This window comes from Pholis gunnellus, assembly GCF_910591455.1.
Source record: "Pholis gunnellus genome assembly, chromosome: 16".
Lineage (NCBI taxonomy): Eukaryota > Metazoa > Chordata > Actinopteri > Perciformes > Pholidae > Pholis > Pholis gunnellus.
In genome coordinates, this window is record NC_136543.1 from 10,822,242 (window position 1) to 10,840,317 (window position 18,076).

Consider the following 18,076-nt stretch of genomic DNA (forward strand, 5'->3'; position numbering starts at 1 on the left):
GATGAATCAGCCATAAAGGAGATCTCTTTCTCTGCTGCAAAATACTGAGGCTAAGCAGCCCTACATTTGGGATTAAATTGTTTCCAGGACATTCGACTACTGTACAATCAGAATACACACCGGATCAGATCAAAAACACATGTGTTTTAAATGACGTTAGCCAGTTAAAAAGTCTAAAAAAACTGTTCGCTGCACCAAAGATCACACGTACACAAGATAAATGATTTCAGTCAGAAATGTATTAAATTAATCACTTTCATTACTTTAACAAGCACAATTTACAGTCAAAAACAGGCTATGGTCCATTAGTGCCTTAGACAAGCAAGTAATTAATACATTAGTCATTTATAACACACAAGGGCAGGATTCTTTAAAAACTGCAGTTCAGTAACAACACCTTTAATTTTTATCAGACATGAGACATTTAGCTGTACAAGAGACTATGCATTATGTCCCTCATAACTTTAGAGAGGCATGAGGGAGTTTAGTATTTGTCATTTGCACTGCCTCAGAGAGGTCTGTGTACAGCTAGCATGCCTGTCATGTGAGAGATAGACACATTAAGTCCACATACAGATCGTTTTACGTTTGAGAAATAGCTCCTTTGCTGCTTTTTCAGATCCTGTAAAAAACAAGGACCAATCCCATGACGGGATTCTAATATGAAGATCTGAAAAATCAGAGCTGCGGCGCTATATGTCACAGTACTTATTTATTAACCTACAAAAGACGGTGTGCATTTAAAACCAGATTAACCTGTCTCTATTAGAGGCAAGGAGTGCATTAAGGTGTATGCAGCTTCTCTGTATTCAAATTACAGCTCAGCCAAGAGAGAATCTCCCACAGCAATTCCTTCATGCCTTTCGAGTAAAGGGAAACCACTGAGGTCACAAATGGCAATCACAGCACACTTAATCCATGTAGCGTTAAAAAACACATAAATATCTTATCCGGAAAACACTGTTAGATGGTCCACAGTATAACACCTGGGCAAAACACACTTAAAGATGGAGCTTTCAATTTGCCCCAGCATTATCTGAATCCAATAAATAAAAACGCATTGAGGTGAGCTGCAATAAAGAAATAGGTTACACCATTGTCATAATTTCATTTAAAACTATGCAAAGTGAGCGGTCTGAAGTTTAGAATCCACACATTGACTCTTTGAAACACTTCAAAAATCATCTACAGACAAAATGTATTGGTGTTGAACAGACAAGGGATTTACACGACTGTCAACAGGTAATCAATAGAGAACATGATTTAAAATCAATTGTACATTTTGTAAACTGGATTTGATTTAGGAAACAAACCACCCACAACATGTCGAGGGAGGGGAGGGGAGGGAGGGATGGGGGGTGGGGGGGTCCCCATCTCCAAAGAGTCGTCCATTTTGTTGCATATTGTCATTTGAGCTGGAGTTCTTTTAGCGGACACATTTTTACAGTCCATTAGAGCGAGGAGCGAGAATGAGAAGATTATCTTCCAGATCAAATTTTAGACAATTGAGGTATCAAACAACCAATTGTTTCCCATTTCTAGGAGGTAAAAAAAGTCCAATTCCTGGAAGAAATAATAGGACACTGCTTTTTTTTCCCAAGGTGGCTGGAATGTTGACCACATTGTGCCACTTGTCCCAAAGAGCTCGTGGACCCCTCTTCTCACATGGTGAAAGCAGAGGCTATGGGGGGGGGATCTGTGCATTATCATACGGAGCAGGGGCAGAGGGCAGCTACACACTGTACCGGACCATGGAGAAATTCTTCATGGCGCTGTCCAGTGCCACACCGGCCCCCTGCATGTCGTACCTGTGGGCAACACCAAGCGTCAGAATGAGTTCCTTGTAAACGCAACATGTTCTCACTGCATCGGGTATTCAGTCACAGGCTTCACAGGCTAACTCACTCCATGCTCACCAGTCACAAGTGGAGACAGTGTAGTAGACGGGCAGCTGGGGGGAGCTGGAGAGGCAGCTGAACTCCTCCAGGCCACACACTCCCATGTTGGAGAAGCAGAGCCAGTCTCCCACACTGAGCTCAGGCAGCAGGCAGCGCTCCACAACCTGGTCCAGCTGGTCCAGTGACGGGCCCCACAGGCTGCAGGGAAACACCTCCTCAGCACACAGCGCGTGCTGCAGAGAGGAAACAAATCAGAAATGTGACTTAAAAACACCGCCAGTCACAGTAAATGACATCTCTACTGCACATGTCGAATCATACTCTGTATGTGAAATGCAAAATAGGGTGAGTGCAATAACTATATTACAGTTTGCAACTGAAGAAAATAAAAGATGCAGCATCATTTGCAAACTGTATTCCTGTAGTTAATAAAAATATCTTATTCTTGATATCCCAAACATGCTTATTAGCTAGCAAGCAAGCTCAAATGGATAGCCATTAGCAACTGTTCGTTAGCATGAGGGGATTGAGTTCTGATCTGGTACGGAGAAGTGGGTCACCAATAATCTTTTCGACACACTTTGAAAGAACACTATGTACCTCAGCTTTGTATTGTGTAAATCCAGAACCAATGTAGAGTCTTTATATAGCTCGATATGATTCAATTCGGATCCAGCGTCCTTAAGTACTCATAATGCACGACGCCCTCTTCCTATTCAACTAGCGCTGCTCTCAGATTCTTCATTCAGTCCTGAACGGGGTCGACTCTCGTGGGTGGAGGTCTACTAACCTTGTGCACTGACGGGGCAGCGATGCAGTTTCCCAGCAGCTTGCGGCTGAATGGGCCATAAACACCCTCATTCATGTAGTACAGGAACTCTGCATCTTCATTGTTCACACCTGTGTAAATACAGTGATGTTAGAAATATAGAACATGGGGTATTATCTAGCCATGGAGGACTTGACCACTGATGGTTTTGCTGTGATTATGCAACAGAAATCGTGTTACAACAAATATGACAACACAAACCATTCTGTCTTTTCTAAATCTCACAGTCAGAGTGCAGAGACAGATCTATTACAGTCAGATTTAACTGACCTACACAGGACTAAGACATCCTCAGAGAATTAGGTAACTCACCTTGAGTGAGGCTGTCCCAGTGACGGTTCATCACCTTTTTGCCGATCACGTTGACAGCCAGGCTGAACGCCGTGGCCACGTAGAAGCTGCCTGGCTGGGCCAACACTTGCACACCGGACAGCGGGGGGAAGTAAGCATCCAGCAGCGGTCTGACTGCAGACTCAACCTGCACACACACAGTTACAGTAAATATGCATTCAGAGGGTGTTTCCAAATAAAAACAAAACGTGTGCAAGAACTTAACTATTAGCTACCTAGCCTAGCTAGATGAATGAAAAGTAATTTGGGTAAACAATAATATGTTGATGGCCAAAGAGAATAAAGTAGCCTGAAATGGTGTAATCTATCCAAGTGTTGTATTTTCATTGTGTGTTCATCAGTTATGTTTTATGTTTCGGGCCTCTTCTTTTTTTTTTGTTTACCGTACCTGTTTGAGCTGAACCTCTGAGCCAGTAAATCCACCACCAATGTCCAGGATGTTCATGTTGAAGCCCAGATCCACCTGAACAGAAACAGCAAACAATCAGTTGTTACCCTCAATGAAAAAGAACGTACAACGGATAAAAGGGCATTTAGGAAATCAGAAAGTCTCGAGTTGACACGTATCTTCTGAATTCCTGCGAACTATTCATTTTATGTTTATATATTTTCCAGAAAGTACGTACCCCCATGTCAAACACAACGCGGGCATCCGACAGTGCATGGGTGTAGGCCTGCTGCAGGTCTTGGCAGGAGCTGGGGATGTGAAAAGTCACCCCCACCACCTGGACTCCAAGTTCCTTGGCTGCTTCCAGCAGGTGCCGGCAGCTCTTCAGAGAAAAGCCGAAGGCCATGCTGGTTTCAGCTGCGTGGGCCTCGGTGGTCAACTGCAGCAGCAATCTACAGAGATCAGCCAGAGATCAAAACATGAATGAAACGGCATCCATCTCGGCAAAGTAAGTATGTTTTTGACACGAACAATGACTTTCCCAATCTTAATTGTTAATTGTCAGCCTTTGTCAACCTAATGTTGGAATAACATCAGATTGACACGGTCTTCAGTTTTGCAGAAGTGCACAAGGATTAAAAAGTAGCTCCAGGATTGGATCACTTACTTAGCACCAGGGTGCAGGCGTGAAATCTTTGACAACTCGGCCTCATTTTCGCACACGAGATGTTGGATGTTGTTCTTGGCTGCGTGCTTGATGTGTGCCAGCTGCTTGCAAACGCCTGACAGAATGATGCTTTCTGGTGGCACGCCGTGCTGCAGCACCAGGCTTACTTCAGTCTGCAGGAAAAGAGGACACATGTTAGAGAAACTGATGCTACAAAGTCTAAAAGCGCCATCAAAACAAGCAAAAGGGTACTAAGTGTGTTGCAGTCATCCACTGGCTAGTAATCAATTGAGTGCTGGTAATGTAATTGCCCCAAAATGTCATGTGCTTGCATAAGAGGATGATGCAGTTTGAAAAAAAAATAAATAAAGCTACCTGAATTTGATTCTTTAAAGTTTACCTTGTTGGCACAAATGAAGCCCAGGCCCAAGGAGGCCAGCACCTCGATGACTGCAGGGCTGCTGTTGCACTTGACTGGGTAGTAGGGCTGGAGCCGTGGCACTGCACTCTGCCAGCACACATGCTGCCGCATCAGAGCACCGAGGTCTCCCACCACAAACGCACTCTTCTCCACCTGGGAACATAAGGAGGTGACGGCTGCACTGAGTACAAATAGCGACTAAAAATCACACCAATCATCAAGGGGGGGAGGAACACGCTCTGTGCTAATGACAGTGTCATTAAAGCAATTTGAAGAATTTGGGAAATTTCCCAAACTGAAGCCATTAAAAAGGGCACGCAAGCTGGACTGACCAGGGCCTGCTCACAGATGTGTCCGTCAATGACATCTTCAAGGGTCACTCCTCCCTCCAGGAGTTCAACGATGTAGCTGGGTTTGTCAACGAATCCTTTCATCTCAACCGTATTCCGCTAAGCCGACAATCATAAAGAACAGATAAGCAAGTCAAGGGGTCACGACTGAGCCAATGGGGTCCTGCAACAAACTGGAACAGGAGAGGGAGAGAAAAGAAAAAAACATGACTTAATTTCACCACATGTATTTACAGCAACAGGGAAATAAAATACTCAGGTATACATCGGACCGATGACTTTCTACCTGGATGCATTTCCATGTTTAAAATCAACAGCTACACTGTACAGTACGTCTGTAGTGCTTTTGGACACACATATCCTATTTTCGGTGTAAAATCCAGACACTTTATTGAGCTTCTACTTTAATCTATTGACTTTCTCAAAAACACACAAACATGTGTTGACTCCCACATTTGTGTGTGCCTAATTCCACCCCAGACCACGATGCTCCTGGACTTTGTTACTGGTACATATGCATATATGTGAAAGCCAACATGCGCCTTGGTTGTGTACAACAGACACCGAGAGTCACTCACATGGACAAGTCAGGAGAAGGACCTGTCCCGCTATCAGCTAGGATCCCAAGGTGGCTCAGCGTTGAAGTCAAAGTGCTCCCGGTAGAGAGCCGCCCCTAGGCCCCCTGGGTAGCGCTCATACACCTGTGCGGAGACAGGGGAGCCCTGAGGGACAAACACACATAACGCATAGATATAAATACATAGGAAGAACCGCGTGTTTATCACAAGCTAAAACCACATGAAATGCAATGTCCCCTGGCTCGTCTTACTCACTACAAACTTCCCCGCTGCTCTCTACGGGTTTGTTGTGATGATTTCACCGGCACTATCGCTCCACGAAGCAACTCTCGCGCCGGGTTACGTGGCTTCTGTATTTAACCCAATAAACACCCAGTGTAACCACCCTGACTATAAATACTATCTCAGCCTGCTGTTTTGAACTCACTAATAGCCCACAGCGTGCAGTAATTGTCTATTAATAAAACACGCGAGTGTGTTGTGATAACGCAGATATGGACATAACTTGACCAATTAAATACTTTTTTTGCAATGAGTCACCGTAAACAAACACGAAACCCTATACTTGTTATTCATATTTACACGTAGCACGTAAGAGTACAGCTGTATTTAACATGCGAAACATAATCGCGAGGAGACGCGGCTGAGACGCGATTGGCAGCTAGAGAGCACGTCGAAGGAAGAAGCTCACGTTAGCACCGCATTTTGTTAATAACAGCCAAATAAACATCAACACCGGCAGTAAACTGGAATACACTGTACACTACAGGTGCTAAGATCGCGTGCTGTTTGCTAATATCTTTAAATGTAAGGTTATTACATCTCAAAAACACAGAATTCAATGAATCGGTGTGTCCTGTGAGGCTAGGAGGCAGAACGACCAGCCCGCCATGTTACGTCCGCCTGCTGAATACAAGAAACTCAAACACAAGTATAACGCGTTACTTACGTGAGATAACGGCCAGAATGTTTTGGAAAATCGTTTTCTCTTTTTCGGCGGAATTTTTAAAGAGTAGTGGGCACAACGGTACAGGAAAGAAAGAGGGCGGTTTGTGCCATATGTCTGGATGACGGACGTGCGTTGAGCGGTGTCTTCTCTGTCGGGTTGATGGGTGGAGGACGACTGGAGCCGAGCGGAGGAAGTGGGGAGTGTGATCAACCGCCATGGGCGGGGCCTAACGTTCAGTTCCACCAATGAGCGCTCTGCATTTTTAAGAACATACCAAATATGTATTTCCGAAGATCTCACAGGCCGCCGTAGATCTGTGATGTTTGCTCGGGTTACATAACCATAAAGTTTCCGTAGATGGCCACTCGTTTCAGTCAATCAGACCCTTGCTCTTGTTTTCGTGGGACAATTCAGAGATAGAGAGAAGAGAGTTATATTTTTTTGTTTGAAGGTTAGCTGACTAATGGGTATCCAAATAATTAACAACAAACAACTATATATGAATAAAAGACACACGTTCTTCCAACACTCTATAGAATAGATACACAATTGTAAGATGTATCAGTGTGTACAAAACATAAAACAATTTAACATAAGAAGCAGTTTAATGTTACAGCTAGTTAAGATGGAGCTTATTTGAACTACTTTATTTACAGTTGGATAGTTTAATCTTTAGCCTGCATCACATTTTATAAATGTATTATATGTTTTAATTAAATGTTAACACGACTAAGAAGTCTTTGAAGACATTTGGGCATTCATAGATGTTGAGGGCAATTGTATTTTCCTTGTTTAATCTTCTTTCTAAGTCTGTCTGAGAATGCAAAAATATGGCATTGTTTTAAGTCACATGCTGTCAATAACTCTTTCCTCTATGATAACATGGCCCTACGCCCACCATGATGTTAATTGTATGACTTATGAAGTGCTTTTCATCGACATCTTTACATTTAGTGAATACAAAGGCATGTTTTCATTTTCATCCCTGTTTATTTTTTTTTTAGACAGCATTTATGAGCATTGGCAACATTGTGAGAGCATTTACGCCTTATGGCTGCAAAGTTATGAGGTCGAGAAAGTCAGTGTGTCAAAAGCCTTTTATTTGCAACAATCTCAGTTAATTACATGTTTTTACGGTTTTCACTATCATGCCGAACTCAGCAATACACCTTTCTCTGGATCTGAATGGAGATTTGATTGATTTTAAAAACCCTCACAAACAGACAAAGCATACAAAATATGCTGCTGTTTAGTTTGTGGATGTTTTGTTCGTGCTCACGGAATCTGGGGGATTATTACGATTCAAAAGCTGTCTGAATATTTTGTTGATCCGTCCTGCAGCAAAACTTTGTCAACTGTGATCATTTAATGTTTCGTGCACATCAGTTTGATGGCAAGAAATTCATTTTGAGTAATTTATCTCATAAAGCATGGTGGTCAGGAGTTCAGTGCAGCGGTGAATGGAAATCTCAGCCTGCAGCCACCTTAGTCGTATGACTTGTATTTCTGTGACACTGGAGCAACTCGCTGCATGTCTGTAGCTGTTTGGCTCTCCTATGGCTCTTATCTTTGTTTTATGACAGTTACTCTGAGGGACACTGTGTTCACAAAACAATGTGGCCTAGAAAACCATGGAGTCTAAACAACAAGGAAAGTCCTATATGAAAGCACTCTGACACAGATATTTTAAAGTGCCTGAGCTGGCTGGCCTTCTTTCATGCAGTAGTCATGCTCATTGCCCTGAGGTACATATTACAGGAATAGACAATCAATTACCATACAGTTCACAGTTATGAGATACACAACATATATATTAGTATATTTATATTAGTCCAAATACTAACATGGATTTTGCATTCTTTCCATTGGATTATGACCTCACAATTAAAGTTATCAAGAAAAAATGAAAAATGAAAGCTTTGATAATTATTTTAAACGGGTATATTGTTGTTTCCTTTAATATATTCAACGATGTAACAGCGTTTAAAGTAAAGTAAAAAGAAAAAGTGAACTAAGTGCTTCAAGGTTCACGACAGGAAATTAGATTTTATGCTTCAGTTCTGCTGACTTCAGTTAAATGCCGTGACTGTCAACAGGAAGGAAACTCAATTTGCAGCAAGAAGTACAATTTATAAACAGCTGCATTAATAATCAATTCACTATACCCCCAGCATACAATTCCAAAATTTTTCCAAACTATGAATAATCGTTGGTTACAAGGGATGCTCGATAAACTAGGCAGATATTTCCACCAGTATCAGCTCATGTTGTATCTGTCTCTATATATCTGATAAATAACAAGAAAATATCAGTAAAGAAATGCCCAAAACATTTTGTCTCCATTATAGTTTGTGAGTACTGACTATTAATAACTACTATAAACTACTAATAACTATTTATCAATTTTCAAATGTCCTGCAAATGTACAGCATATGTACAATATGCTGTTTACAATAGGCCTATTTCACAGCACACATGTGGGAAATAACTTTAATTGTATAATTTATACATGTGGTTTTGATGCTCTTACTTTGACATGTTTTCCATAAAAAAGGGCTATTCCTAAAAAAAGGGTCTGCTGATATACCGTCCTTTTTAACTCTCAAATATTATTAGAACTAATGAATAAAGAAATATTATTATACTAATTGGTGTCAGTCTAAAAATCCAACATTGGCCAGTCTCTTGTATTAACCTTAACTCTAGTGAAAACACGTTCAACCCATTGACAGATGGACATTTATTTAATTTCATAATGGACAGAGATTGTTGAGAAATTAAAAACAGCTGAATCAGTTCATGATCAGTCAACTCCACTAAAACTGTCCAGTGACACGTAAAGGCTGGAAGTATTAACTAATGTGTTAGATACATCTTACCAGAAGAGGGCGACATTGAGGGATACTGACTGAGCTGTCAAAACAAACACACATGCTGCCTTTAATGACTATCGAAAATACTATCATTACTTTGTAACCAAAAAATGAAGCAGCTGAAAATAATCTAAATTTCCTGGATTGTGACATGACTTAACAAAGTGGAGAGCAAGTAATCTAATAGCATGTGGTAATACTCATCTTAACAATATCAAGCTGGCAAATTAGGTCTCAGAAAACTCCATCTAGCCACTTCTATACATGATTAACAGTTCATCTACAACCAAATTAATTTGTACAAGGCCGACTACCATTTTTTTTGTAATGGCAGAGGCTTCTTGTATACAGTATGTATATATATATATATATATATATATATATATATACAGTCTATGGGCTGGACTTGTCAACCATTTCCCCATCACTTATCCATTTCAGATGTGGAGTTCAGGTGTACCTTTGCAGATATATGTTTTTGTAATTTATTTATTTTTAAATCAAATCACAGTTTTCATGCCTTCCACCACGTAGCACCTGCTATTTCTGTTTTTATATTCAGACGTTGAATCTTACAAGGACTTGTTGGTCACGTGGAGGCAGTCCAGCGCGCAGCAGCCTCTGCGCAGACGCACAACTCTGATCAGCTGACTGTGAGTGAGATGCTATGTTGATGCACCTTTGAGTCGAAAAGCTGTTATTATCTGCGCCATGTATGGGAAGCTGCGTCTGTTCAACTGAATTACACCGCGTGGACCAAATACTAAAGCCATAAACATACCGGTAAGTACGGAAATATACCGATTCATGACGTCGTGACAGCGTGAGAGACTGCGATGCAAACAAGCTCGTGTCAGCAGCGAGCTAACACTGAATTTAAACGCACATGAAGCAGGTGTACTTTGCTCATTAACAGTGATTTAGAGTGAGGATGGTTAACAAACCCATAAATAAAGAGCAGCAGTCCTCAGTCACGTGTTGTTCATGGTGTTTAATTAAGAGGAGGGTCAGTATTTAGCATGCCCTCTGCAGAGCACAAACTGATCATATGACTGTCAATCAGCAGACATGGAGACCAGTCTCTTCTGAGTTTTACTAATGCAATCAACCTGTGTGTGTGTGTGTGTGTGTGTGTGTGTGTGTGTGTGTGTGTGTGTGTGTGTGTGTGTGTGTGTGTGTGTGTGTGTGTGTGTGTGTGTGTAGTGACTGTATTACAATCATGGGGATATGTGAGGAAGTTAATGAATCAGAAGCAAAATAGACCTCAAAAGAGGAACAAGAGGATTCATGATAGTCACACAGCTGCGAATCCGTCCTCTAGACAGTGATGGAAAAGTACTCATACCCTTTACTAGCATGTGCAAATACTCAGCTAAAATAATAAGTCATGCAGTACAGTAAACATTTACTTAAGTAAAGGTACCAAAGTATTATCAGCTAAATAAACTTCAATATCAAAAGTGTAAGTTCTCATTATGCAATATTACTGTATCATGTCATGTTATTAGATTATTTTGTTTCCGTAACATTTGTGGAAAATCAGTGGAGAAACTGTAAATATGACCGAACAAGGAATTTGTGTTTTCGGCCAATCCAGCAAATCGAATGCCTTACAAATCAAAGTGCTTCATGGTTTTGATGCAAAAATCATTGAAATAAGTGTTTTTAAACATAGCCCACAATGCCCACAATACACCCAAAGCTGTTCAAGGAATATCTACAATGCTGTAAATGATAATAGCAACAGAACAGCAGCCCTGGATCAACTCACAGAGCTCTACTGATACTCGTTCTCTCTCTTCACCCTCAGTGACTTCCTCACATCAAAGTGGACAAACCTCCGACCAACAGCCATGACAGAATTCTGGTTGATCTCTGCTCCGGGGGAGAAGACGTGCCAGCAGACCTGGGACAAGCTGATGGTGGCCACCACGCGCACCAACAACCTCTCCGTGAACAACAAGTTCAACATCCCCGATCTCAAGGTAAAACACGGCAGTCATGTGCATTCCCCACCAAAGACAATCCACCTCTAAGTAGTCTAGTGGAGTTTTTTTTGTTCATGTTTGTGTGTGTTTTGTCTCTTTAACAGGTCGGAACACTAGATGTCTTGGTGGGTCTGTCAGATGAACTGACTAAACTAGACACCTTTGTGGAAAGGTAATCCTCTATGTGTTAAAACTTAGCTGAAAGAGTTTGTGAAATTCCCTCTGTATCTGTTAGGGAGCAGGAGACAATTGTTAGGTAACCAAATACCACATTGTTTCTGACACATTGTTGTCATCTATTGCTTCTCTTGTGTTTGTTCCCCGTGTTTTGTTTCAGTGTGGTGAAGAAGGTCGCTCAGTACATGGCCGATGTCCTGGAGGACAGCCGAGACAAAGTCCAGGAGAACCTACTCGCTAATGGAGGTAATTGCTGTTTAATTTATCATCAGACTGGTGTCCGGATGAACGCTTTTCAGTTGTTAACAGACATAAGTGGAAGGAGGTAGAAAGCAGCATGATGTTGTTTATCAGACTTCAAAGTAAAACCTTATAGGTTCCTGTGTGTTCAGATGTACAATCATACACAGCCATTGGAAATGAGGGTGATTAATGGAGATGACTTTAATCTGTTCTACAGTGGACCTGGTCACCTATATCACCAGATTTCAGTGGGACATGGCTAAGTATCCGATCAAACAGTCGCTGAAAAACATCTCTGAGATCATCGCCAAGGTAAGAATCTGTCGTAGTTTGATTTTGCCCTGATTCCTGTGATCCAATGAGAGTTATTATGTATTATGTGTGTGGTGCAGGAAATGATCCCGTACTGAACTAATTACAGTATCTTTATATACTCATTTCAAAATATGGAAAACCATCATAATATGTATTATATATTCATCATATTTTTACGTGTCGGTACGCTTATTGCTCCTCTTATTGTTATTGTTAGCAAGCGTCTCAGATAGATAATGACCTAAAGGCCAGAGCTTCAGCCTACAACAACCTGAAGGGAAACCTGCAAAACCTGGAGAGGAAGAATGCGTGAGTGATAAAATAATAATAACATGAATATACTGTATGTTTTCTGTAATTTGATTGCAGAAGCATTGACTAAAGCCAAATACTGTGGCACTTCTTCAGCTTTATCACAAATGATGAGCTTGTATTTTATCTTTGGTGTGTTGTTAAAGTTACTTCTCATGTATTTACCTTCTTGACAGCATAGGAAACAGAAAAAGATTTTCTGTGATTTCTGTTTGTAACTGCTTTCTGTTTCCTATGTTTTCCTCTTTCCTGCCATAGCTATGGAGTAAAAACTCACTTAACATTGTTGCCTTAACAATATACATTTTACACATCACTCTCTCTGAGCTGATTTCCTGCTGTACCTTCAAAAATGTTTCCAAAATGTATATTTTTTGCATAATGTCCCACCTCTGTGTATCAACTCTAAGGAGGATGGGATTGAAATATTTAAATATTTAAAATTATTTAGTTAAATGTGTGCAATACTTCTGCCCCTCACATCATTAACAAAAATATTTGTACGGCTTTGTGAGAAAGTTGCCTGAGTATCTGAAGTGCACGTGTCGTCCTTTTAGGGGGAGTTTGTTGACCAGGAGTTTGGCTGACATAGTGAAGAAAGAAGATTTTGTGCTGGACTCAGAGTACCTTATTACCATGCTGGTGGTTGTCCCAAAGTAAGTACGCTTACATCAGTATCTATATATTCAATATACGGTGAGGTAAGATTTCTCATGTCAATGTATCTATGGTAGATTTGATGGAAGATCTCCTCTTACTGCAGGTGCATAAAAACAGTCTGATTTTTATTTTGTAAAACTATCTATTTTACATTTTTAAAGGTATGATGGGGGTTACATGGGGTAGATTTAAGAAGACACCCAGTTACAATAATTTCTCTTCAGTCCTTATGATGTAGTGTCCCACAGGCTTCTTCAGCCTCATAACTCAACACATTCTGACCAGGGAAATGGTCAAATTGTAAAGCGTTCAATTTCAAAATAAAATATAAATTCAAGTCAAATCTTTTTTTGTTATATTATCAGCATTGGTATCGGCCTTAAAATGTAATTTTTAGATGTAAAATACATTGCTGTAATCTTTCCCTTTCCACCCTCACCAGGACAAGTTATGCTGACTGGCAGAAGACGTATGAGACCCTGTCAGAAATGGTTGTGCCACGCTCCACGAAGTAAGCTCGGCGCTTCAGTTCATTTTCTTTGACAAATTTATGATTCACCAAAAGAAGAACATTCAGTTCTGTAATGTATCTGAATTAAAAGCCACAATGAATAGGTGTTTCTAAAAAAACTAAACAAATTATAGACTAAATAGGCAAAATATTTCCTCTCCATCATCACTTATGAGCCACTACAGGTGTGTGGTGGTGTCTGTATCTGCAGAGACCCGGCCCTCTGCCTGTATTTACTTATTTATTCTCATTTTGCTGTGTTCCGAACATTTCTGGCTATCTGTCTTATGCAGCTAGGACTGGGGAAGTTTTCATTGAGCGGACATTTTTTTGTGAATGTTTCTATCTCTACTTTGATAACAAAAAGCGGTTTAGTCAGTTTGAGTTTCTCTTTAATGATTATAATATTAATAATAATACATTTTATTTGTAAAAAGGTACTCAAAGGCACTGTACATGATGATTAAAAACAGAAACATTAAAAGCAATAACTGTATAAAAACAGCTACAACAATGAAAAAGGAAGTGGAGGTTGTGAAGAACTAAGGTGACGTGATCTCTGGTGAGCAGACGGGCAGCTGACTTTTGGATGTATTGTAGTTTTTTAGAAAGAATGAGATAGCTGTTGCAGTAGTCGAGGCGTGAGGTGATGAAGGTGTGGATGAGCGTTTTCAGCAAAGAAAGAGATGCGAAGATTGCCAATAATCCTGTGCTTCTTTTTGTCTTAAGGTTTCCTTTTATATGTGAAAACTGCCTGAAATGTGTGAAACATACTTCGTGTATCCTGCTTCTATGTTAAAGCTTAGTTTATGGTCCGGCAAGGGTTGCGCACACCAGAAAATAACGTAATTATGTCCTGTGCGTCGTGTGTGCAAGTGGTTGCGGCGCTTGGTCTTGCTCTTCTGAATTTTTGTAACTTGGCGCGCCGACCTTTTCCGACGTGACTGTCACAAATAATGAATATGAGATATGACTTTACAGTATAAACAAAGTGTGTCATGTCCTCTCCCCCAGGCTGCTGTTTGAGGACAACGACAGCGGTATGTTCAGTGTCACTCTCTTTAGGAAGGCTATAGATGACTTCAAGCACAAGGCCAGAGAAAACAAGTAAATTCATTTTATTTTCCACTTAAGCTGTGTTTCACTTTTTGCCATTTGAGAGATCTTAGTTTTGGATTACAGATTGTTTCTCTTTTTATGTTTTTGTAATGTTTGGGAAAATCAACCACAGATAAATGTCAGTAATGATACCTCATTATTGAAATAGGCTACTTATTTGTTAACGCAGGAAAAGGCTTGTTGTGCTCTAGAAATAGACTGCCATTCTATAATAAACACAATTTGCCAGCACTCGACAGTCTCTTCCAATTAGCACAACTGAGGGATCTGTGTGTTTAAGTATCATGTGTCTGTTTGTACGTCGCTCTTTTTCAGATGTGCACTTGAGTGCGTGTGTGTGTGTTCACTGACAGCTGATTGCTAGCTCTCTGCTCTGTGTCCTGACCTAGGTATACAGTGCGTGATTTCCAGTATAATGAGGAGGAGTTGAAGGCAGACAAAGAAGAGATGACACGGTTGTCCACTGACAAGAAGAAACAGTTTGTACGGCCTGCTGTTTTCTACATAAACTACTTCAAGGAGCTTTCTTACATAGTGGCTGAAAGCCTGAAACCAGTTTAACATAGTTCTGTTATTATGCTTACTGGTAATTCACAAGGATGATTTAATTAAAAAACATCCAAAATGGGAATTTCAGCCAGTGAACCAGTATATATTCTTTATTAGAAAATATAAAAATGCTGTTTCTATCCACCCAGGGGCCTTTGGTACGATGGCTGAAAGTGAATTTCAGCGAAGCCTTCATCGCGTGGATTCACATAAAAGCCCTTCGTGTGTTTGTGGAATCGGTTTTGAGGTAAGCGAGTGAAGACCCAGCAGCTTCCCTGAAACGCCCTCAGTGAAGTTCATCAGTCTGCTACTCTTTGCGTACTTTGGTGATCCGTTCACTTGCCCTTTTTAAATGCAAGATTTGTTTCCTCTTGTTTCCTGTGAAAGATAAAAGACGGCCTTAAAGACTTCTTGTGTTTCATAGATACGGACTGCCAGTGAACTTCCAGGCCATGCTGCTGCAGCCCAACAAGAAGAACATGAAGAAGCTGAGAGAGGTGCTCTCCGACCTGTACAAACACCTGGACAGCAGCGCTGCGATCATTGACGTGAGTCCCCTTCAATTTACTTTGTCAATTTACTTTGACAATTTAAGTGGCGAGTAAAATTGTTGGAGGAAGGCAGGTCCAGCTCTTTGACATGTAACGGGGTCCTGAGGAAGACGAAGATCATCCCTTGTGTTTGAGCTGCTGACATCTGGTTGTCACTTCAGACTAGATTACCCTTCATGTCTGCTGCTATTGGCCTGTTAAACATACACTTTCTTAACTGGACTTGACTCAGCTGCAAACTAATTATTTCAATAAAACAACATAAATTATTACATTGGTTTTATCCACCAATGCAACGTCATTTTTCATATTTCAGTCGTGCAAAATGCATATTGTAGCAGAAAAGATGTCTCCTTCACCATGCTAGATGAGCTTTGCTTTGCCTAATAGGCTCGGAAACAAAGAGGCTCTGGCAAGCTTCTGGATTGCTTTATCGCCGTACACCGTTCACCACGCTGAACAAATGGGAAAGCCTTTATGTCCTTGTCAATCTGTTCTTTATTTGCCACAACAAATCATCCTGTTTGGTGTGACAGATATTGCGTCGGTTTGTTTTCGTGTAGGAACTGTTCACTCACAAGGTTTGTGGAGTATCTTGAGTAACCGGGTCATGATTTCTAGAAAGAGACGTTGCTCAGAGGAACAATATGTATTTTTAAGACAAGACTTAAGACAAATCACGTATGTAGTAAAAGAAACATTACAATGGTATTATTAAACTCAAATGGAAACTTACTGTATGGATACAAACAATGATTGTGTGTGTGTGATTATTTAGTCTAACTGTGTCTCTGTTGTGTGTGCAGGCCGCTATGGACATCCCAGGGCTGAACTTGAGCCAGCAGGAGTACTACCCCTATGTTTACTACAAGATCGACTGCAACCTGCTGGACTTCAAAGTCTAGATACACTTCCATCATCATCATCTCACTCTCTGTGCGGTGGTATTCCGATGTGACATGCTCACATCCCCAAGCTCTCATTCATTGCCATCCTCTTTTCCTCTTTGACGCTCCCGGTACATTCCTGGGTCCATATTGAGCAAGTTGTTGAACTTCTGTTCTCATATACGTGACAAATATGGGCCGTCTTCTTTATTCTTTTTCACTTCCTCTTTGTACAATGATGTAAAAGTGAATAGCTCCCCAGGTGACACCCACCAAACATTCCCCATCAAAGGACATACAATTGCTCTCTCCTGTCAGTCTACTTTATTAAAAGCAACAGAAACGGTACATATGTGGGGAAAATGGGGAGTAAAATATATGTATGTTAAATATAGTATTTATTTAAAATGAGTGAATATGTTTTTTGTTTTGTTCAGTTTTTGAAAGTGATGTGTTTTAGCTCCGTGTCAGGAATATCTGTTACAAGTAGATGTTGACCATTGTTCCCCCCAATAAAGCTGTAATCCTGTGAAACACTGAGACGGATCATTTTACGGTTTCAAGAAGCAATATGTTTGATGATTGTATGCTCCTATAATTTCTGTATATTAAGCAGTTTGAGAAAAACAATGATGGGTCTATGTGCAAATACTGTATTGTCTTTATAACTGAGAATGACACCACATATTTAAAATAAATGTGACAAATAAATACTCTATGGGAAATATAATTGGCTCACTGTCCTTTTTAACTGCAGAATAAAGTTGATAAATGTTCTCAGGCAACCAACATCAGAATCACTAACAGTTCTATATGAAGAGCAGAAAACTAAATCTTACAACTGGATACCATTTAAAATCTACACCTAAGGTGACTTATAATGCAAACTTGTTGATAAATGGTTTATTACAAATAAGCAAATATAAAAGTTGTTTATTCACAACTATAACTCCTCTTTTGGGCACTGATAAGCGGAGGCTGGTGTATAAACACATGATGAATGAATTGCAATGTAGTAAAACAGTTATAAAATGTATGTTCAGCAGCTGTTATTGACAAAAAGCTGTACATTAATAAACACAAAACCATGTTCTCACAGCTGCTTAGCCTACAACTAGGCAACATTATAAACTATTTATTAAATGTTTCTCCAGCTATTATACATGCTAAATATAGGGGGACTTAAAGTAAAGTGTGACTTTGATTGGCGCGAGCGCATATTTGCATGATGACGATGGTGACGGAGTGGATATCCCTCGCAGCCTATCAGCGGCCAGAGTGGGTGCAGTTGGATGACGCAGGTAGCGTCCTGTGTGTGTTAGCGCTGGTCAGCTGCTGTCTGTGGAGGGCAGCGTCAACATCAGCAGCGGCTCCGACTGGTGATGGAGACGGAACCACGGATTGAGCCGCAGTAGAGATCCGGGGAGAGGAGAGGATGCCGCGGCTGTCGTGAGACAACC

General features: G+C 40.7%; 2 protein-coding genes across 2 annotated transcripts; one reads left to right on the forward strand and one right to left on the reverse strand.

Moving 5' to 3' along the window:
- Nucleotides 1–221: 221 nt before the first annotated feature.
- azin1b (antizyme inhibitor 1b) lies at nt 222–6,591 on the reverse strand. The gene is made up of 11 exons (XM_079176610.1): nt 6,432–6,591; nt 5,483–5,626; nt 4,887–5,077; nt 4,534–4,707; nt 4,134–4,306; nt 3,705–3,918; nt 3,467–3,541; nt 3,040–3,205; nt 2,689–2,798; nt 1,917–2,131; nt 222–1,808 (listed from the first exon to the last, which is right to left on the reverse strand). The coding sequence occupies exons 3-11, from the start codon at nt 4,986–4,988 to the stop codon at nt 1,733–1,735; spliced, it is 1,305 nt and encodes a 434-aa protein (XP_079032736.1). The 5' UTR covers nt 4,989–5,077; nt 5,483–5,626; nt 6,432–6,591; the 3' UTR covers nt 222–1,732.
- A 3,359-nt stretch (nt 6,592–9,950) lies between these two features.
- Nucleotides 9,951–17,332, forward strand: atp6v1c1b (ATPase H+ transporting V1 subunit C1b). The gene is made up of 13 exons (XM_079175722.1): nt 9,951–10,087; nt 11,115–11,289; nt 11,397–11,464; nt 11,630–11,715; nt 11,930–12,024; nt 12,245–12,336; nt 12,897–12,995; nt 13,442–13,510; nt 14,525–14,617; nt 15,019–15,112; nt 15,328–15,425; nt 15,603–15,726; nt 16,536–17,332. The coding sequence occupies exons 2-13, from the start codon at nt 11,158–11,160 to the stop codon at nt 16,632–16,634; spliced, it is 1,149 nt and encodes a 382-aa protein (XP_079031848.1). The 5' UTR covers nt 9,951–10,087; nt 11,115–11,157; the 3' UTR covers nt 16,635–17,332.
- Nucleotides 17,333–18,076: the final 744 nt, after the last annotated feature.